The following is a 22,214-nucleotide window of genomic DNA, read 5'->3' as shown; positions in this document are numbered from 1 at the left end:
GAGGTCCGGAAGCAAGCTCCGAGTATGTGGGAGAGCAGCATACCAGGCAACAAAGAGAGTCCAAAGGCTCTGAGACGTAAACGGCCTTAGCCTGTTTAAGGAGAGAGGCCTCGGGAGAAACCAACTCTGCTGACACCTTGATCTCAGGCTTCTAGCCTCCAGAACTGTAGGAAAATAAATTTCTGTTGTTTAAACCACTCAGTCTTGGTACTTTGTTAAAACAGCCCAAGCACACTAATACAGCACCCAACCAGGAACAGGTCAAGAGGGCTCCAGGAAAATTTCAAAAAAAAAAAAAAGACTGATATTTATTCCATCCATATTATTTAAGAGAAATGTTACAGTGGTGTTAGAGATTTGGGGGGATGAATAACAGGTCTATAGGAAAAGAGGCACACAAATGAGGCAAAAGTGAGGGGGTGAAAGTGGCAGAAGATGTACAGGATGGCTCAGAGCAGAAGGAAAGTAACCCAGGAAATGACATCAACTTAGAATACCGATCTAGCCAAAAGCTGGGAAATAACTACTGAAAAGATGAGGGGAACAGAAGTGTGCGCGTGGGTAGATGATGTAAAAGAGCTACATCCTCATCCTCCACAGTAGGAGGTCAACAGACAATACCACAAACTGAAAAATCAAGAGGTGGCAATATAAGCACAGTATTTGAATACGGAGGAAAATACTGGAAGATAATGCAAACATACTTAGTGACTGCCTTTTGGGAGTGATAACTGGGTAGGGCAGGAGTGGGAATGGGGCCACTATTTCATGGTAAGCTCCATACAACTATTTGAACTTTAAATTACTCACATGTGTTTTTAAAATAAAAATAATAATTTAAAAAGCTTAAAGAGACCACTTAAGAGCTTTAAAACAAGGGTGTTTCCGGTCCCATTAGCCAGAGGACTTTCAATGGTGCTGTGTGAGCAGAAGCAGAACTATACTGTGTTGGAGAAGAAATGAGACACAAGATAGCAAAAGGAGACTAGATTTTTAACAAGCCATGTTGATAACTGAAATGGGAAGGGGACAAAGGGACAAGAGGGTCAAGAAAGGTTTTTTGAAGGTGGCAGTATTTATATGACACACTTCTGCTGGCAGTGTCCTCCTTAGAAACTGCTCGCCCAGGAACTCCTTCAAACTGTTGGACTAGCTGGATTCCTATACCTGCTTCTGTTTGTTTTCGTTCGTTTGGTTTTTTCCTCACCAGCTGTCTTGCTCCAATTTCTTCCCAAGTCAGCCTTCATACTATCTCCTGGGGAACACTTCCACACCTGCAGCCCTTTAGCAAGAAGAACTCTTCTATCTCTGTTAAATGTAGTGGGCAGAAAAAACTGTATGAACCATCACTTAGGTGAAGGGCAGCAACTTGACGGAGCTAATGAGAGACAGACCAGGGGAGAAGCTGAGCTAAAGCATTTCCGTAGGGTCAGGTTCCACATGTTGTTCACATGTAAAAGAGAATAGAGAAAATAACTATCACATGCAGTATCAGACATTCTATGATACAAATCTTCAAAATTAGAGGCTTGAAAAAATGAAGCCAAGTTCCGCAAGTATTCATCAAATATCTACTGAGGCTTAGGATGTCTTGATGCTCAAGGCACTTTCTTGAGCAGACAAAGGTTTCTGGCTTCCTCTGCAACTAAAAACAATCAACACTTTCCAAGTGATTCATCTATGTGTTCCAGAGGCAGACCAGCAGAAGGGACAACCTAGAAAAAGGCAAGGTCAGGGCATCACTCTGCTCCAAGAGGCGAGTGGAGAAAGATCCCAGCAGGTTACGTTCAATGGAGAAGCAGTAACACAAGGAGCCACGCAAGTCTTCCCAGATAGCCCAGGCTTTAAATGTTGTCTCCTGTTCTGTTCATTAAGCAACCTTTATAGTCTGTAAATGTGTTCAAGTTTTCCGAATAGTTCTACCCAGGTGATAACTGTCAGGTAAATCGCCCAGCATTTTGCTTTATCAGTCAGTCTCTCTTGCCCAGTTGACAATCAATCCCTAAAAGTTTATCCCTTCTTGTGTTAGATGGCATCTCTGACAGTTCAGTGAAAGCAAGTTGGTCAAATCCCACAACAGACTGGCCAAAGAAAGAAATGTCTAATCACAAAAATACTACAATTACAAATAGTGATTTGGTTTCAAAGAGATTGTTGTCTCCTAGGGAGATTTTAATAGAAACCTCGAACAGTTGGGAGGAAAAAAAGATACCCTTAATGATTTTGTCAATAATAGAACATGGCAAAAACAATAAAAATTTCTGCACATACACACGCTCATATCACAAATCTAGTCAGAAGGAAATACACAGAAAAAGACATAATTTTAAAAAATAATTTACAAGGGAAGTTCTTTATTACTTTATCAGTTCTAAAATATCTTCCTTTAAAAAAATTTAAGACTGGAATGACAGATCATTTCCTTCACTGTTACAAATACTACAGATTTATCAGCAAAGAGGTAAGTATCAATATAATTTTTCCTTAATCTTGAACACATAAGGGAGCAATAAAATAGATTATAAACCTCATTTGACCTGATCTTATAAAAAGCCACTTCCGCGGTCTTCAGTCCTGCTCTGACTCCAGATTGATTCCAGGATAGGTGTGTGTCACTCGGTCCATCCCCAGTGGGTTGGGTACGGAAGTCGGTAGTAACTGCCAGGATACCAGCCTTCATTCTGGGCTGCTGGCCTGGCACTTGGCTTTGCGTTCCAAGAGTACCTCCTCTGTGAATAGTCCTCTCCAGGAGGCCCAGGAGGAGGGATACGGCCTCTCCGATAAATGTTCTGACTCTGTGAAAATTTTCTTAAACGAAACAAAAGGTAATAGACTATTATTAGTTTTAAGAAAATATATAATAAGCTTTATAAAATAATACATAGATACACTGGTTCTGCTGTTTTCTACCTGTATGACCTTGGTAGATAAACTGCTTAATCTTTGGATTACTTAGTTCTTTATAAAATGGAGCTAATAATATCTTCCCTCTTCATGGGTTGTTTTGAAGGTAAATTAAGACAATATATTTAAATTACCTACCACAGTGCCTTGGCACACAGTAGGTTCCCAGGAGCCATTTACCTTTCCCTATAGAGATAAATGCATGCCCGTACTAGTCTAATCAGACACTTTCTCTCCAAGTTTGGTGGGGTTGACATAACCCAGAATAAGCTATTTATTTTTGAAAACAGAAAACTGCTTTCCCTTCACAAATACATATATACATTAATTGTAAAGTGTAGAAATTCTAACCATGGTACATGCAACAAATTTGGAAAATTAAGATTTAAATTGAATTGTTTCAAAAGCAAGATAATATAAAGTAAATCTAATGTAATTATACAAAAAAAAATTGGAAATCTGAGAAAAGAACCCCCCCCACCCCTAAACTCTCAATCTCACTTAATCTAACTCAACTGGTTACTATTTCCCTTGGTCTTTTTCCTTTACATCTTTTTTTGACTGTTAAATCATAACCTGTTATTTTCACTTATTGTAAGTGAGCTATCACTTTCAGTGGCTTTATAAAATGTCATAGTATGGATATAATAATTTACTTAGCTATTCTTCATTGTTAGAAATGCAAGCCACTACCAATTTTCCCACTACTATAAATAATGCTGTGATTAACATCTCAGAACATATACTGCGGCATCCTGAGCACCTAGTCCAGTGTCTGATACATAGGAGGGAGTTTGAGAAATGAGCTGAATGACCGAATGAATATAGCTTTTACCACATTTTGAAATATTTCCTTAGTCTCAACATGGAATTACCAGGTATGAGCATATTTTTGGCTATTAAAGTTATGTTTCACAAGGGCTGCACCAATTTTCAGTGCCACCGGCAACACAAGCAACATCTTTTTGAAATGTTTACATCTTCTAAAAATGTCACCATCTTTTTGAAAGTGTTTACAACGTGCTAAAGTACTTTATTAACTCATGTCATAGTCAACAACAATCCCTATGAGGCACGTATTATTAAAATTTCCATCTGACTGATGAGAAAATAGAAATTTAGAGATCTTACCCAAGATCACATAGAGGGTGAATGCCAGAGCCAGGATGCAAACCCAGGTCTAGTCTGACCACCACTACACTGGACTGCCTTATCAGAAACTGTTGCTAAATTAATAGGCAAAAAACAGTACCTTGCTATTTTAACTGCACTGAGGTTTTTCTCATTTTCAAAGTGAAAATACTTTTGTGATTTATCTTCAAATCCTTTGCAAACTTCTCTACTGGAATTTTACTATTTTTCCTATACTTTGTATTTACTCTTTAAATAACAACCTTCCTTATTCTGAAAACTATACCATTATTAATGTACCCTAAGAATGAAAGATCCTTTTTGATAGTGACATCAAATAGCTGGCTTAAACTAAGTTTAGAATCAATGAAAATTTCTAAGCCCTTTTCCCAGTTGCCTCTGAAAAGTCACATATTCCCCATCCTATACTTGATCTTCCAGCCCTCAGTGCAAAATATGGAGCAAACAACCCTTCCTGTTTGACAGTGATCAGCAAGAAAACATCACTTTCTCATCACCATTATGTGTTTGCACTAATTTATAATATTAATTTCTATTTCAATTCTAGAAAAAGAGAAAGCAGAAATACCTTACTGACTGCTGCAAATCTTGAGTCTGGGTGTGGAAATGCCGAGAAGGTACTGGGTAACCTTGGGTTCGATGTAGCTCATACCTAGGTCCTTGGCTAACAAACTTATTAGAGGTGTGCACTGGTTCCATCATATGTGTCAAGTCTTCAGAACCACTTGATCTGGATACACTGGAATCCCAATTCCTCAAAGTGAATGTTTCCACACAATATTACAATAATTATTAAAATTATTCCAAATTTAGTAGCCAATTTAGTGACTATATTTTGGCCCATGAAAATAACAATCCCATTCTTCCCCTATTCCTATTTATTTAGGTTTCCCAGAGCAAGTAAACAAGCTACAAGATGAATGGATATGTGCAACATAAATGATATAAAAACACATCTCCCTAACCACAAATCTCACATATAAAATGCAACTTACTTTCTGATGGGCCCATTCTGAAGGTCTTCAATGTAGTTTTGCCTTTCTAAGCAATGTCCCCGGCACCTATTGAATACTGACGAGTGGATGAACTGTTAGAAATAACTGTACAAAAAGCAAATTTTTCCCGGAGAAAGCAGATCAAAGCTAAACTCCACTGACTAATGAGTCAAGCTGGTATATCTCACTATTTTTAGGTATATCCCTTTATAAACTTTTGGTAAAGATTATCTTATGTTAAAACAAATGAATTACAAACTTTTCTTCTTTTCCAAAACTTGAGAAATTCATCTATATTTCACTTTCAACTTTTATAAAAAGAGAAAAATAGTGACAACCCTTACACTTACATTCAATTGCAGCATCTGGCCTCATGCCTTCTACATCAATCAAATACCTAACAAAACAACATAATTTGAGTCATTTATACATAAAAAGAAAAAATCAGGTTTTTTCAAAAAAGGTCCAATTTCACTTACAAATATAGATATAAAAATCCTAAGAAAATATCAGCACATCTAATCCAATAATTATTAAAGAATGATATACCATGACCACAAAACTCCTTAATTCCAAGGATGCAAGGATGAACCAACTTTAGAAAATCCATAATATAATTATTTACATTAATATAACAATTTAATAAATGAAAGAGAAGAAAATACAGGATCAAACTGGCAGACATTAAAAAGATATCTGATAAAATACAATAGTCATGTTTGATCAAAATGCTTTGTACACTGAAGACAGGTGACTTAACACAACAGAGTATTGATCAGGAACTAACAGATAGCAAAAGACAAATTGGGAAAAATATTAATATCATATCTAAAAAATACTATCTAACCAACTGTACGGGCCAGAAACTCAGGAATCACCATCACTGTCAGCCATTTCTTCCTTACCCTCGTCTTCAACCCACCACCAAGTCCCAACAATGATATTACCTAAATATGTCTATAGTATGTCCACATCTTTCCACCAACGTGACCACCACACCCTGGGCCAAGCCACCAATATGCCTCGATTTCTACAAAAGCCTCCTAACTTGTCTCCTTGATTCCACTCTTTCCCCCCGCAGTGTATTCTCCACCTAGCAAAATGATAGGTTGAAAACGCAAATTTGATTATGTTCCACACATTTGCCCTCAACTAAAAAAGTTCAGTGATTTTCTGTTACTCTTAACATAAAATATAAAATCTTAAACCCAGGCCTGCATGACCCAGCTCCTACCCCTAGTTCCCCCACAGCCTAGCCTCCCTGGCCAGTTCCTCCATCACAGCAATGCTCTCTTGTTAGTGTCTTTGCTGTTCCTTATGCCCAGAATTCTCCCTGCAATGTCTCCATCTGGTTATCACCTACTCATCCTTCAGACATCAGCTCAAACACCCCACAGAAACTTTCTCTAAGCTCCACAATGAGCTCAAGTCCTCCCTATTAGTATGCTCTCACAGTGCCTTGTCCCCCTCCTTCATGGCACTTGTCAGAGTGGTAATTCTATAACTATCTGTGGGCTTCTAGAATATCTATTCCCTCCTTAGACTGTTAGGATTCAGAAAGCTCAAGTCTCCTTCCTCACAAAGTCTCACGAGTCTTTTTGCTGGCACTCAGCACAGTGTGTACACATCGCAGATGCTCAATAAATATTTTCCAAGTGAACAAACGTGAGCTGGTACAGGGTAGCAACATCCACGAAAAAGCATAAGGGCGTCAACTCTTTGATTCAGAAATTCCATTCTGAGGAAGATTATCTCTGACATAACAGCACATATATTCAAATATGTTCATATAGGAATGTTCACTACTTCAATGTTTTATCACATCAAAAACTCCTGACTTTTACGTTCATCAATAAGCAAAGGAACAACACAGCCTTTAAAAAAGTATAGGGTCAGGCTGGCCCCATGGCCGAGTGGTTAAGTTCACAAGCTCCGCTGCAGGCGGCCCAGTGTTTCGTTGGTTCGAATCCTGGCCGCGGACGTGGCACTGCTCATCAAACCATGCTGAGGCAGCGTCCCACATGCCACAACTAGAAGGACCCACAACGAAGAATATACAACTATGTACCAGGGGGCTTTGGGGAGAAAAAGGAAAAAAATAAAATCTTAAAAAAAAAAAAAAAGTATAGGGTCTCCAAATACTTTCACAGGAAGATGTCCACCATATATTAGATTAGAATGTCTAAATATTATACCATTCATTACATGCATGTGCTTATATATGCATTTTTAAAGTCTGAAAAACTATATACTAAATTATTACCAGTGGTAATCTCTGGCAGGGGTCAAGACTGCTTTCTACTTTATACATTTCTACACTGACTTCATTTTTTGCAACTAGCTTACGTTACTATTGTAAATGAAACAACTTAAACCTGGCCTTGCCTCTCGGGGTTGGCAACTCACCTGCAGATGAGGTAGCCAGTCCTGTTTAAACCATGGGTACAGTGGACGCCAATAAGTTTGTCTGTAAAACAGGGAATACAGAGTTAAACAAATGAAATAGTTATACAAATTACACAATTTTCTGAAGAGTACATTTATCAGTTACCACAACACTACCACTACCCTGAAAAGGAATAACTCTGAAGAGGAATGTGATCTTTTAGGAACATACAATAAAGAATTATCTAACATAAAGTCAAAATTCATTGTTTCTGGGGAATTTTGCGTAGCCCCCAATCGGACATGATAATGTAAACTGAAGAAGGCCTGGCCAGGTACTAACAGCTGAAACTGCATTGAGACTAACCCATTTGTCTAATATAGAATGCCCATCAGTAACTGATTTAATTATAGAAAAAGGGAGTGAAAAAAAAAACAGGCTATAAGAAGAATGAAATTTGTTTTTGAGGGAAACAAATGAAATGCCTCCACTTTTAATGCTGAATGTTAAAAAGAATAAAGAGTGTCTGTAGTACTCTGCAGTTCCCAAAACACTTCCATTCCATCTTCCCTTTGCCACTCCTCATAGGCCGCAGGTCTCTCTGCCCTGTGACGTACTCAGGTAAGCAGCACTGTTCGCATTTTACAATGAAAAAGCAAGACTTGGAGATAAACCCAAGCTACACAGCAGGAAATTAGAACAAAGGCTAGAATCAAGTCTAAGAGTTTTCCAGCAATGCCATAGTATTTCAAAAATTAAATAATAAATTAAAAAACAACATGTAGTTAATTTCTGCAAAATTTATGTCTGTGACTAGGTGGTGTCTCGTAGGAAGGCACTGTCCTCTCCTGCCTGGATTACTACCTCCCTGCTTGTAATCTCTTCTATTTCAATTGATCCTCCACGTGGAAGATGTTATCTTTCTAAAATACAAACTTGGCTGGGTTGCTCCTTTGCTTAAAAACAATCTCCATTTAGCATAGAATAAAGCCCAAACTTTTAGCACAGCATTTCAAACTCTTTATAGATATCAATCTCTCTCTCTAACTGAACTGTAAGTCCACGATGATCTGAACTATGACTCACAAGGACCTACATGGTCCACCTCCCTCCTGCCCCCTGCCAACCTCTCTGATCCCATTTTCTACTGCTCTCTCCTCACTCACTCTCCCCACTCCAGCCACACTGGCCTCCTTACTATTCCTCAAACATACTGAGCACAGGCATGCCTCAGGGACTTTGCAGCTACTATTCTCTCTGCTTCAGAACACTCCCTCTCCCCGGATCCCCAGCTCCCCCAGATAACCAATGGCTTGGCTCCTCACTTCCTTTAAGGCTCTGCTCAAAAGACATCTTAATAGAGAGGCCTTCCCTGATCACCAACCACATTCCCTCACCTCTTTATCCTGTTTTCTTATTCTCCAAAGCATTACCATCTGACATTCCATATATTTACTTATTTATCACTCTCCCACACTAGAATGTAAAGGATATAAGGACAAGAATTTTCTTCTATTCCTACTTCCTACAACAGTGCCTTCAACTTAGAAGGTGTTATATAAATATTTGTTGAAAATGAACACATGAATTCAACGCCCATTCACATTACCCTCTAGTCACACCAGAGGCTGCCTCTCCACGTCACAAGTTCAAGCCCGGTGCCTTTTGTACCTGTTCCCAATACCTGCTCTGTCCTTCCCTCATTCTTGCAAAATCCTCTTCCCCCAATCCAGCTCGAGTGCTGTCTCCTCAGTCAGGCTTCCTGCTATATTTAATTATTTTCTTATAATTAACCCACTGTCTTATAGTTACTACATGTTTATCCTCCTAGGTAACTTTAAGTTTCTAATGAACAAAGACTACTATTCATCTCTGTAGCCCTGTGTCCTAAGAAGAAACCTAAAAGGCTTCAGTGTTTACTGAAATCAGTTTATTTTCTGAGTCTCCCAGTTCTAGGGAGTAGATAGTGTAGTGTCCTCCTCTTCATCAGTGAGCCTGGTACCCGTGTGAGGGCCTGTAGCAAAGGCAGCCAGAACACATCATAAGCAGGTCCTGAGGCTGCTATAGCAGAGAGCACAGTGAAGTCACCACACGTAGGCAGATGACCCATGTGTGGGTCGGCCTACAAAACAGACTATACTCGGTGTAACGTGAACAAGTGGGATTTACAAACATGTTTTCACGCACTCATCAGGATCTTTCGGCTCTCACGAGCAGCTAGAACAGTGTGTAACAGTTCCACACAAAGGGCCCTGGAAGCAGAGAGTAGGCTGGCCGCTGCACCCTGATGTCTTAAGAGGCAACGTCTCTGTGAGTACAGTTGGTACAAATCAAATAATTTACCTCTTCTGTAGATGCCATGGTTATGACAGGCAAGGCCAAGCCTCTCAAGTTTTAAAGTTAAAGTACAGAGAAGATCTGTGAACAGGGCTTAAGATATTTAAGAGCTGGTGCCGGCATTAAGTGACCAGGTTATAGTTTGAAAATTTATCTTAAAATTCCTACCTGTCTCTCTCGCCTCCCATCTCCTATCTTCTCACTTCCATCTCTATTCTTTCTCCCCTACTCCCTGTTTTACATATATATGGAATATTTAGTATCTGTCAAATTTAGTTAATACACTGTACACTCCCCAAGCTAAACTGAGAAAGAGGGCACTTTGTCCTTTGGGTCAGTGGCTTTCCAAAGACAAAAGATTCCTTAGTCTTATAATATGGTAAATACCATATTATGATAGTTAGAGGCCAGAAAAAGGCAACCAGATCCTTAAAATTCAGAAGCTATTAAGATCTATTTTCAACAGAGTAAGGTGGATCTTAAAGCAGGAACAAGAAAACATCAGCCTTTTAAGTTCTTCTTGTCTGAAGAATAAGCATAAGAGGCAGTAGTGCCCTTCCTCACTTGCACCCAAAGAGGAAAAACAACAGCAACATCTTACATATTTATGGTGAGGAGCCACTCCACTGCTCTACTCTGTTGTGTTTTCCTTCTAGGGGTCTGTCTCCCTCCAAACCTTTGCCTTTTCTTGTCTCTTTTATACATGCTAAGACCCTGAGATTCTTAACCTTTTCTTCCACCTCTCATCTCTTAACCAGTTAATAAGACAAGAAATTTTTATTATATATTTCCCATCCAAATTTTTAAAAAAGAGACAAGTGAGCTAGTTCAGTTTATATTTCTCACTAAAATCACTTTCCAAATTAAATTTTCTGTGACCATAAAAAGGAAAAATATCTTACTCTGTTAGCACCATCTGACATTTCTATCTTAACATTATCAAAAACAACAGGCCTAATGTTAAAACTATTAAAAATATTAAAAATTCCCAAGCCCATTCAAAATGCATACCAAAGTTCAGGTAAGAAAAAAACTCACCATTATCTTTATTGTCTTTCAAAAACCCATTAACAGCACATTTGAATTTAAAAATAGTGTCATCATCGGGTACCTGATGCCCGATCGTATAAATCTTTAAGTAAGGAATAGTTTCTGGCAAGTCCTATAAGGCAAAACCATGAAAATATATATTATTTCATTTGTAGGGAACGAATTAAAAATTAATTAGAGAAGTGAGAATAAATACCAAGAGATTATAATAAATTTAGTATGTTGGTAATTCTGATAAAAGAGCCGTTTCTTCCAAAGCTGCTTCAACCAGGAGGATCCCTTGATTTTCACTAAAACTAGAGAATGGATAGTCAATTGGCATACCAAACTGACAACAAGGCCTATGTCAATGAATGCATATATAACAATAAACTGTCTAACTAGTTCTACCCAATATTTTCAATTTCAAGGGCCATAAAGCAGCTGTGATTTAAGTAGAACAGTAAAATAGAGTCAGAAAAACTTAAATTTAAATTGTGAGATAGAGCAAATTACAGGCACTGATGAGAACTGGTGTACTTGGGGTAAGAGAAAGTAGTTACCAATAAAGACAGAAGAAGTGAACGGAAAATCCCGTCGTTCTGAATTTAAATGCAGAGTATCAGTAGGAACCTATGATATATTTTATATTAAAAACAAACATACAAACACACTTCCTAGCTCTGACCACTGGAAAAGCCAAGAAACAACCGATGCCATCTCATTTCAAAAGGACTCAGGAACCAAATTAAGAAGCTCCAAATGGCGAAAGATAGGGTCTCAATTTGTGCCTGAATAAAAATAATAACTGCAGTGGAGTCCGTAATGATACGAAAGATAAAAAAACAAAATCTAACTGGTCACCACTAGAGGATATTGGTGAATCAACTCATTATCTTGAAAACTGTTAAATAAAGGAAAGAATTATGCCTCCACAATTAGGTAACCAAACAGTTGATAAGGGGAGCTACTCTTGACAGAAAAATACCCAGCTAATAAATGAAAAAACAATTTTAATAGAATTTACCATTTTTTGAAGCCCCAAATGAATTAATGGATGCAGGTATGGGTCATCAGGGACTGCTAATCTCACAAAAAGAGACATCACTTACGTTTCCAGGGAAGAAACATCATTACCTGTGAAACTGTCTTGCCAAAAAAATCCCAAGCCTGAATCTGATGAAGCCTCTACGTCCAACTACCAATTTACAGGAAATAAAGGGACTGGAGAACATGTGAGTAACACATGGGGATGCAATCATCAAAATCTAGAAGGGACAAACTATCTGGTTTCTTCAAAAAACAAAATTAAAGGGGAAAAAAAGAAAGTGAGAGAGACAAGGAGAGAGAATCTAAAGATTACATAAGACACCAGAGACCTAACAACCAAATGAAAATGGTGGACCTTATTTGGATCTAAACAGAACTCCTTAAAAACAATTTTTATGACATTTAGGAGGCAATTGCAAATTTGACCACTGACTGGATATTTAATAGTAAAAAATGACATTAAGGAATAAAAGTCCTAGGCCAGCCCTGGTGGCCTAGTGGTTAAGTTTGGTGCTCTCTGCTTCAGCAGCCCAGGTTTGGTTCTGGGACGAGGCTCCACACCACTGGTCAGTGGACGTGCTGTGATGGCAGCTCACATACAAAAAGAGAGGAAGACTGGCAACAGATATGTTAGCTCAGAGCAAATCTTTCTCAGCAGGAAAAAAAAAAAAAAAAAGGAGGGAAATGAAAGTCCCATATTTTAAATGCATACCAAAAATGTACAGGTGAAAGTAGATGATATCTGGGATCTACTTCAAAATACTATGGAATGAGGGAAACAAGGAGGGGTAAGGATGAAACATGACAGCCATCAGCTGATAAAAATTAAGACTGGATGAGTTCATGGGTGGACAATGACACCACAGCATTACGTTTCCTTCTGTACATGTTTCAACTTTGTGATACATGTTTAAAAACAAGAAGATACTGTGGAAAAGAGTTTGGGAGTTTCTCAAAAGTTAAACATACAACTATCACATGATCCAGCACCTCCACCCCTACCTATGCATCTAAAAGAACTGAAAGGAGGGATTTGAACAAATATTTGCACACCAACGTTCACAGCAGCATGATTCACAATAGGCAAAAGGTGGAAACAACCCAAGTGTCCATCAACACAAGAATGGATAAATAAAATATGGTATATACCCACGATGGAATATTATTCAGCCATAAGAAGGAATGACATTTTGCTGCATGCTGTAACATGGATGAACCTTGAAAACATGTTTAGGGAAGAAGGCCAGATATAGGACAAACATTTTATGATTCCACTTACATGAACTTCCTAGAATAGGCAAATTCATACAAAGCAGAATAGAGGTTACTAGAGGCTGGGGGAGGGAAATGGGGTTGCTATTGTTTAATGGTTATAGAGCTGTTGTTAAGGATGATGAAAAAGTTTTGAATATAGACAGTGGTGATGGTTACACAACATCATGAATACACTTAGTGCCACTGAATTGTACGCTTATGAATGGTTAAAATGATAAATATTATTCATATTTTACCACAATAAAAAAAAAAAAACAAGAGGAATAACTGAGTTCAAAGATCAATTCTTCCTTTTCTGAGCCTGAGTTTCATCATCTGTGAAATGAGTAATCGTAACCATCTATGTTCTGAGCTTAGTGCAAGGAAGCACTAAGTAGGAGACCTTAGTACCACTCCCACTTCATCAGCAAAGGACTGTTGTGAGGATTAACTGAGTTAACGTATGTGAAAGTACTAATTAAACTGCAAAATGCTATACATATAAATGTCAACAAATATTAGGCGTTATTGTTTCCCAAGGCTGTGGAACTGCCAGAAGAAGGATAATTCTTTCCCACTGATAATGCCACACAGGCCAACAGAACATACAGGTTTCTCTACTGTATCCAAAGACATTGGGAAAGGAAGGCATAAAACTTAGAGAACTGTCTTCTATCGAGATTCTTACACGTGCTCTGACAACTACTCAAAATAAGTACTAAAGACATCATGGATTCCTTTTCTTTCCTTTTAGGCTACTACTTTTCTCACTAAAAGTTTACTTTATGTTCAAAATATAGAACATGGAAGCTTACAGAGTTTCTTAAGCACACACAGAGGCTATGGTCAAAGATAACAGTTCAAGTCATGTCTTTAATTTCATTTCGAGATAGCAATTAGAAAAGTGAATTACTGTGAGTTATGAGACTATCAGAAAGAAGAAGATTCTTTTCAATTAAGGGTTCCATTTACCTCTGGTTTATAATAGCGGTGAGTGTATGTTAAATCAATAATCAGTCCAAGTTCTTCATTCTGCTCTCGGATTTTTGTAAAAAGATCTAAGGGGGAAAAACATTCTTCTGGAGCAAGCTTCTCTTCAAAATTCTGTCAGAGAGAATGAAATAACAAAGAGCAAACGTGTGCTTAAAATTCTTTCTTTTATTATCCATTCATTCAAGCCCTGTGACGCGAACATACAATGAGATTCAGAGGAAAGTTTCCACTCTTCTGGAAGTTACGAGCTATATTACAATCTTTTCTTCCAGAGATTAGAGGGAAGAAAATAAGCTAACATCTACAGATTTATTTCTGCGTCTATTTGTTTCATGTGGGATCCTAACCAGACTGTAAACTCCCAGAAGGCAGGGACCACATCAATGTTGTCCACCACTGTACCTCCAGCTCCAAGTGGCGTGCCTATAAAAAGGCACTTATAAATCCTTGTTAAAGATCTATATATAGAAAGGATGGCTTTCATTGATAAATATTCTTTTACGTATTTGTCTTATTTATATAATCTGTTCCACTGATCTGTGGTTATTCAAGTGCCACCAATAAACTTTTTCTTTTTTTAATTAATAGACTAGCTTTTAAAGCAGTTTTAGGTTGACAGTAAAACTGAGCAGAAAGTAGAGAGTTCCTGATCACAGCCTCTCTCCTTCACCCTACACAGCCATCCCCACCATCAATATTCCAACCCAGTGTGCTCCATTGGTTAGAAACAATAAATCAACATTGACACAAGACTATCAAAGTATATAGCTCCCATCACGGGTCACTCTTTGTACTGTATATTCTATGGGTTTTGGCCAATGTACAATGACAGGTATTAACTCTTATAGTATCAGACAGATTAGCTTCGCTGCCCTAAAAATCCCTTGTGCTCCAGCCACACTTCTAATGTGGCTTAATTTCTGGTACGGCTACATGAACCCCTTCCACTGCTCTTTTTTTTCAGAATTTTCCTGGCTATGTAAGTTTCTTTTTCTATACGAGCTTTAGAATCAGATGATATGAGATGATGTTAAATTTACAAATTAACTTAGGAAGATCTGACAGATCTACGATGCTGAGTCTTCCACAGAACATTGTGAAAGGTTTGAAGACTGTATTAATTACAACAAAGCGTACCATCTCTCCTGTCAGTTTCTTCCAGACTTGGAGCTGGAGGATCATTACCATCTCCAGCTATCTGAACAACAGCCAACCTGAGGTAACTCATTTAGTCACAAACCGCTTAGGAAGCCTTCCTTGATTAACCCTGTCTGTTGTCATTTCCCCCTCCTTTCCATTCTTAGGCATTTCTGCTGTGGCATTTCTGTGACACATCATTTGCCACTTGACAGTCCACTGTGCCTGACACTCGACTGCCAGGTACTGAGGCAGCTTTGCCCTGGGTGACTTCCGTCAAACACCTAGGACACCTTGTCCCATTCCACTGCCACGCAGGGGTCATTCATCTCCCTACCTCTACTGCGTGAACAGGGACTGCACTGGGAGTGGTCCTACAGTTTCGCAATCCCCTTGATGGCACCTTAAACAGTCCCAACAATGAAGAGAACACCTTGTGCACACAGAACTAGAAGAGGCTTCCTATAACCACGTCACACAGGAAAGATGTTGGCTGTGCGGAGGAAAGGAGACTGAAGAGTCTTCCTGCTTCTCTCTGCTGATGTCCTTGCAGAAAAGGGGCTAAGCAGGGACCCCGGGGAACCTCAGGATCCCCTTGTAGAGGCCGTGGAGCAGGGACTGAGGGTTTAGGACAATTGCATAGAGGAGGAGGAATATAGGAGGAAATTCACAGGCACCGCCAATGTGGGTGGGCCATCAGTTCACTCATTCAACAAAGACTGGGAAGTAGTTACGATGTGGCAAACACTAAGCTTGGTGTTGCCAGATGTGAGTCAGAACTATTTGTTTATCTATGAAATCACTAATGTTTAAGTCCAGAGATGCAGAAGAATTGACAGAGTAGGTGAAAAACCACCCCCGACCTATGAGACACAAATTAAATAAATTCCCGATACATTCAAAGTGGGCTCTTCCTGACACTAATCCACACTGTGCTGGGCAGGGTAATGAGACATGGAATCTCTTCTATTTTTTATGGCAGTCAAATGCTTTCCCCACCTATTCCTTTCTTACTTCAAACAGAAACACAATTTTTCTGAGTTTCCATGCTGAAATTCTGACCTTGCTGATCCAGGGTATTTTTTTGGCTATAATGAGGGGAGTGAAGGAGTCTTACTGGCATTTAGTGAGTGAGGGTCATGAAGACCAGACATCTTGCTAAATTCAGAACAGTCCCACAAATGTGTCCCACACCTGGATGACCTTGGAATATCCTATTCAACATGAAACAACTGTTCATAAGTATCTAAGCCTTAGAATCTAATCCATTTCACAAATAAACACAAAGGGTTTCTTTGCAGTTCTCATGGACATTGAATTTCCAGGATAGCTGTCACCTTATCATCCAAGAGAACACTGTACTTTGTTTTCTTTAGAAATCTGCTAAGCACAGCTCACAATCATTGAAACTCCTGCCACTAAGGCAACATACCCACTCAGATCAGTGAGCATGGGCAGCTTTGGAATTCACGGTGCAAGTAACTGACAATTTCTTTATTTTTAGTAAAGCCATGCCCAAACATTGACATATGGAAATGTAAATACATATTACTTTATTCTAAATTAATTTATTTTATTTATCCTTTATATTATAGTTAGAGGGTTATGCTGAGTTTCTTTTCGCTTAAACTTAAGTGTGGAAGCGGGTTGTATATATCTATGAATTTCACTTCAGGAAAGTAAAGGGGCTATTACAAAGTATCTGCTATAAAAAGGGGAAATGGAGTCAGACATGGCTCAGGACCAGAGATCTACATGGTGAATTCAGATTTCTGAAAGAATACTGAATCAACTTTTGCTTACCTTTTTCAAAGGAACTTTGAAAGCAATGAAACGAGTCCCAGGCATCCGCTGTCCAACTGCAAGATAGTCTTTCCACCTGTTAATATACTTTTTGTGAGCCAAATTTGATGTTAGCCTGTCTCCCTGCACATGGGACTCCTTGAGAATGGAATTCACAGCCCACTCAGCAGGTCCCCTCTGCTCTCTGCTCTGCTTTGCATCCTGCTGCTCCCCTTCTTCAACCCCACCTAGTAACCACCTGTTCTCCCCTTCTTCCTGTTCCCCATCTTGAAAACAGATACAAGGCAACAAAACAGAGCAAAGGTCTTCACAAAGAAGGCCTAAGCAAATCCAGAGATGGCCAGGCCTTCTGTATCGCTGATAAGCCAGCCCAGTCCTCAATGCTAAGGTGTCATCAATACTCACATGTTGACTGAAATCGTTTAAAAATTCTTTCACTTCATGGTTTACTTTTAGTCCTCATACAACTGAAGTCATCAAATAAAATCAGTGCAGACCTTCAAGTTCGTATTTTAAAAGAAAATCGGATGGAAAAGGGGCTGTGAACTTCACTTAGTGCTAGGAGTTACAGTGAAAAGTAATCTTTCAGCTGACCTCTGCAGGATGAGGGAGAACTCACCGAGGTCAACCCAGTGAATCTGAAGCACAGACAGTGAGGGCAAAAGGGGCACAAGACCCGGCCGAAGAAGCAGAGAGGATTCTAGACCAGGCAGACTCTTCAAGGCCAGGGTCAAGAGTTCGTTTTCACTCTTAAAACAACGTTTTTGAGTGATGTTTCTGAGCAATGTTCCAACTTGCATATTAAAAAGATTTCCTGCGTGAAGAATGCATTGGAAGGAAACGACAGTGGATACACGCACACTAGTCAGGACCTACATGCAAAAGATAAGGCACATTCTGTATGAGGATGCTGAGGGAAATTGGGTGACAGATTCCAAAACATTCAGGAGGTCAAATGAAGGAGACTTCATAAGGTATGAGATGGAGGAAAGGAAAGTCATAAGGAATAAAAACGAGTTCATTGCACATAAGAGCAAAGTCTCACTATTAATCATTTGAACGTGTAGAGGAAGAGCACTCAGAAGAGACCCGGTAGGCAGCTACAGGTGCCCGTTTTGATTCCCGGAAACGATACAATCCAACATTTTTGGCACAAAGTTCAGTGGTTCTGAAGGGTTTTTTCACTCAAACTTAGTTCTCGTTACTCACATTTTCCGTGCCAAAACAACACAGCTTGAGGAACTGAGCGGGACTCCAGTTTTGGTAATTAAGCGGTGTCCCCAACACTGACCATCCTAAAAAGCAGTCCCTCTGCATTTTACCCAAGCAGCAATGGCCAGAGTTCCGCTTTTAAATGACTGGGGAGAAACCAGAACATCACAGACTGTGCCTTTCAGCTACTGTTGGCGGGCCAAGTGCCTGGCGGCGACAGTCACAGGCAGAGACCCCAGCAGATGAGGCCCAGGGCCTAAGAGGCGGCAGGGCCACGCCCAGGATGCAAGACATTACCTTTCGGGGATGCGGTTTCCGCCCTTCTTCTTGCATGACGAACGTCGGGAAACGATACGTCCCTGGACGCGGCGGCCGCCGGCATCATGCCAGTGGCTCATGTGGGCCCCAAGATGCCGCCCACTCAACGCCAAGAACGCCAAAGCCGCCAGCCCACTGCCCTCGCTGCCAGAACTAGATCCCCAACCGCAACCGTCCAGAGAGCAACCCACGTAGGGCCCAGAATCCTCACTACCGCGCATGCGCCACCGCCCCTCCTGATGACGTCACCACACCGGCGGCCTGAGAAGCCGGATTAGTAAACAGCACTCTGGTGGCCACAGCGCCCTCCTTCGCCGGAGGCCGGTAGTACAGCTCATGCAGATGAGTGCATGTTTGTCATCGCCATGAGATTTCAAACAATATGGGACGTGGAATGAAAAGTGAAGTCCCACCCTCCCAGTTCCTTGTGGGGTTCTCCCAGATACTTTCCAAGTGCTTACTTTCACTCAGTGTATATTTTATATAAATATTTCTTTGTACCTATATGCATAGACTCTAGTTCCTGTAAAAGCAGCGTACTCTACGTATTCTACAATCAACCTCAGACAGTGAACTTCCCAGTCCATTTATTCATAGATCCATTCTATTCTTTTTAATACTGGCATAGTATTCCATTGATTATAATTACCATAATTTATATAATGAGTCCAATATTGACAGACTTTTAGATGCTTTCAGGTTGTTTTGTCCTCTGTTACAGACAGACTGCAATGTGAACATCCTCATGTATGAATACAACTACTGTTAAATTCCGAGAAGTAGAACTACTGGAAAGAAGGATATGCAAAGTTAAAATTTTGAAAAGTATTGTCTAGTTACCCTCCAAAACCATTGTAACGACCTACACTCCCACTTACAGTGAAACTTTTATTGGGTTTCTATCCTGTGCCAGGTATCACGCTAGAGGTTGATGGTATGTATATACATTTTAGAAAATACAAAACAATAACTGAGATTGATAAGAGTGCAGCTTAAGGCTAAGATTTCTACACAGTATCAGCACAAGGAGGTGTACATGTTAGAAAAACTCTAAATTCGGCTATACGTGGAACAGCAAAAGACAGCATTGTCCTACAGTAGGTCTGAAGGAAGAATAGGGTGCTCAATTCCAGATTAAACTGTAGATAATTATAATCGTGAATGTTTTTTGTTATTTTTATTTTTTAGTTCCTAATTTCTGAAAGTATCTTATATACACTGTTAGTAATCCTCACAACCGTTTGAGAGCTGGGTAAAAAGAGGGTGAGAGGGGCTGGCCCCGTGGCCAAGTGGTTAAGTTCGCGCGCTCCACTGCAGGCGGTCCAGTGTTTCGTTGGTTCGAATCCTGGGCGCGGACATGACACTGCTCATCAAACCACGCTGAGGCAGCGTCCCACATGCCACAACTAGAAGGACCCACAACGAAGAATGTACAACTATGTGCCGGGGGGCTTTGGGGAGAAAAAGGAAAAAATAAAATCTTTAAAAAAAAAAAAAAAAAAGAGGGTGAGAAAGGTTAGAGTTCTGGAATAAATGAATGAATGAACGGATAAAATGATCACTATGTTTAACATTTCTGAGACAGTCATAGTCTAACCAAGTTCAAAACCACAAGTATTTATAATTCTGAATCCTTGTAGATAATTAAAAATGGATCAATGTTAGTAAATTGCTATTTGGAAAAAGACAAGACATAAGTTAGCACAGCAGAGTTGCAAACTTACAACTGGGCACATTCAAGTTTGGTGCTGCATCATAAAATATTCCTTTGGAATGTATGGAAAAAAAATCCAATAGGTGTGTAGTGGCCAAAAAATACATAGGGTGTAAATATCTGTAGACATAACCATATATAAAATTTGACATAAATATATCAGAAACTAGAAATGCTGTATTGTTTGCACTTCCAATTAGCTAAAATACACAGGATTGGGATGGGAACACACTCAACTGGAGCTGCCACAAGAAAATCCAGACCTAGGCATAACAGGGTTTCCAGAAAGTAAGGGAAAGAGCAAAGAGTAGGCCCTTGGAGGGGAGTGAACCCAATATGAGGTAAAAGAATGCCTTAATAAGTACGCAGGACACTGGAATGGAAAGATAAAGGAGCAAGGGATATCTGGAGCACCAAACCACTAAGAAACCACTAACAAAATCCACCAGTATCTGGTAGGGCCCCACATGTGGGGTTTGAGGGCTTCCAGTACTTAATTAAATCAAAAAGTGTTGATGGCGAGAGTAAGAAACAGCGTGGGGGGTAGATGGACTGGGTGTGTTACTCCAAGACAAGTCTCAGTTATCCCCATGGGTAGAAAATGCAGGAAATGGGTCTAGGGGACAAGACAGTACCCCAACTATAAAAATAAGGCTTTAGCTCAGGTTAGGGCTTCATGACAAGTTCCAGAGCATTGGACTAAAGCTATTCAAGTTCTTCCTGATACACTTAAGATTCTTTTAGAGGTCAAGATGGTGCTGAGGCTGCATGCTAAGGTTAAATGACTGGAACTATGGAGAGAAAGTGGTTATAGAGGCTGGGAACCAGGAAAGGCCAAAATAAGGGTTTGACTAAATAGATTGGATGTTGGAAGTGAGTATTTTCATGTGTAAACATGTTACTGGTACCAGAATTTGTCTTACCACAGCTCCCCCAATCTTACACCACCCAACCTAACCTGCAGTAGCTCTGGATTCCCTTCATTTCCACGGGAACATAGAGAAAAGAGAGACTGGTCTCACTTGTGGATATGTTGTTAGCCTCATGTCATGGAAGTAGGCTATCTGAGGTAGGAAGCTGAGGGGCAAAACCCTTCAAAGATTTCATGAGCTTGAGGCAGGCCCAGTGGCTCAGGGGTTAAGTGCGCACGTTCCACTTCGGTGGCCCAGGGTTCACTGGTTCGGATCCCAGGTGCAGACATGGCATCACTTGGCAAAAGCCATGCTGTGGTAGGCATCCCACGTATAAAGTAGAGGAAGATGGGCATGGATGTTAGCTCAGGGCCAGTCTTCCTCAGCAAAAAGAGGAGGATTGGCAGTAGATAGCTCAGGGATAATCTTTTCCAAAAAAAAAAAAAAAAGATTTCATGAACTAAAGTCATACCTTTACACTGCAACAGCCTTCACAATTACTTCTCGGGTAAGCATCCCCTGCCATCACCCAAAACATTGACATTTCATAACAGGACAAATAGGCCTATAAATGAAATGTGTGTCTTTGGAGGTCCCATCTAACAGCTATCTTTCCTGGGCTCTTGGTATCTTGGATCACACACCTCTTACTCACTAGCACTAGAAAAATCCCCAGACACATCCATCTAGGCATCCGAAAAGCTTGCCACCAATAAAAATGACTAGAGCCACAGATTTCCTCCCCAAACCAGCTGACTCCACATACAAATCAGTAGTAACTCAGCCCTCACCCACTGTCTCACAGTCAGCACAGTGGTTAGAGAGAAGAGCACTAAGCTGGGGGACAGTAACAGAGGCACCCAGGCCAGGACACGCTGCCTGCAGATATCTGCTCCTTAGTGCTCCTTAGTCGTGAGCGCACAGTGTAACACTGCAGTGCTTCTCACAGACTCTGTTTACATTTCTTCACAAAACCCATCATGTCAAGTGACTTCATGACGCTTCAAAATGAACAACCA

General features: G+C 40.0%; 1 protein-coding gene across 4 annotated transcripts in view; it reads right to left on the bottom strand.

The window, feature by feature from the left end:
* Positions 1-2,321: 2,321 nt before the first annotated feature.
* The window catches only part of DUSP11 (dual specificity phosphatase 11), a 43,820-nt gene continuing 23,927 nt past the window's right edge, over positions 2,322-22,214 (bottom strand). The window contains exons 1-9 of one of the 4 annotated variants that reach the window (XM_044772672.2): positions 18,550-18,820; positions 17,041-17,116; positions 14,080-14,211; positions 10,813-10,936; positions 7,458-7,518; positions 5,402-5,448; positions 5,052-5,127; positions 4,625-4,810; positions 2,322-2,808 (exon numbers count right to left, since the gene is read on the bottom strand). In XM_044772672.2, the coding sequence (XP_044628607.1) occupies positions 2,613-2,808; positions 4,625-4,810; positions 5,052-5,127; positions 5,402-5,448; positions 7,458-7,518; positions 10,813-10,936; positions 14,080-14,211; positions 17,041-17,116; positions 18,550-18,791 (1,140 nt within the window). In that variant the 5' untranslated portion in view covers positions 18,792-18,820 and the 3' untranslated portion in view covers positions 2,322-2,612. Of the gene's footprint in view, positions 2,809-4,624; positions 4,811-5,051; positions 5,128-5,401; positions 5,449-7,457; positions 7,519-10,812; positions 10,937-14,079; positions 14,212-17,040; positions 17,117-18,549; positions 18,821-22,214 lie in introns of those variants that run through there. The other 3 variants (XM_044772673.2, XM_070511954.1, XM_070511955.1) reach the window with 3 other exon arrangements.

This window comes from Equus asinus, chromosome 6, assembly GCF_041296235.1.
Source record: "Equus asinus isolate D_3611 breed Donkey chromosome 6, EquAss-T2T_v2, whole genome shotgun sequence".
Classification (NCBI taxonomy): Eukaryota; Metazoa; Chordata; class Mammalia; order Perissodactyla; family Equidae; genus Equus; species Equus asinus.
Note: the sequence above shows the minus strand (reverse complement) of the source record. Positions and strands in the feature narration are given on the sequence as shown.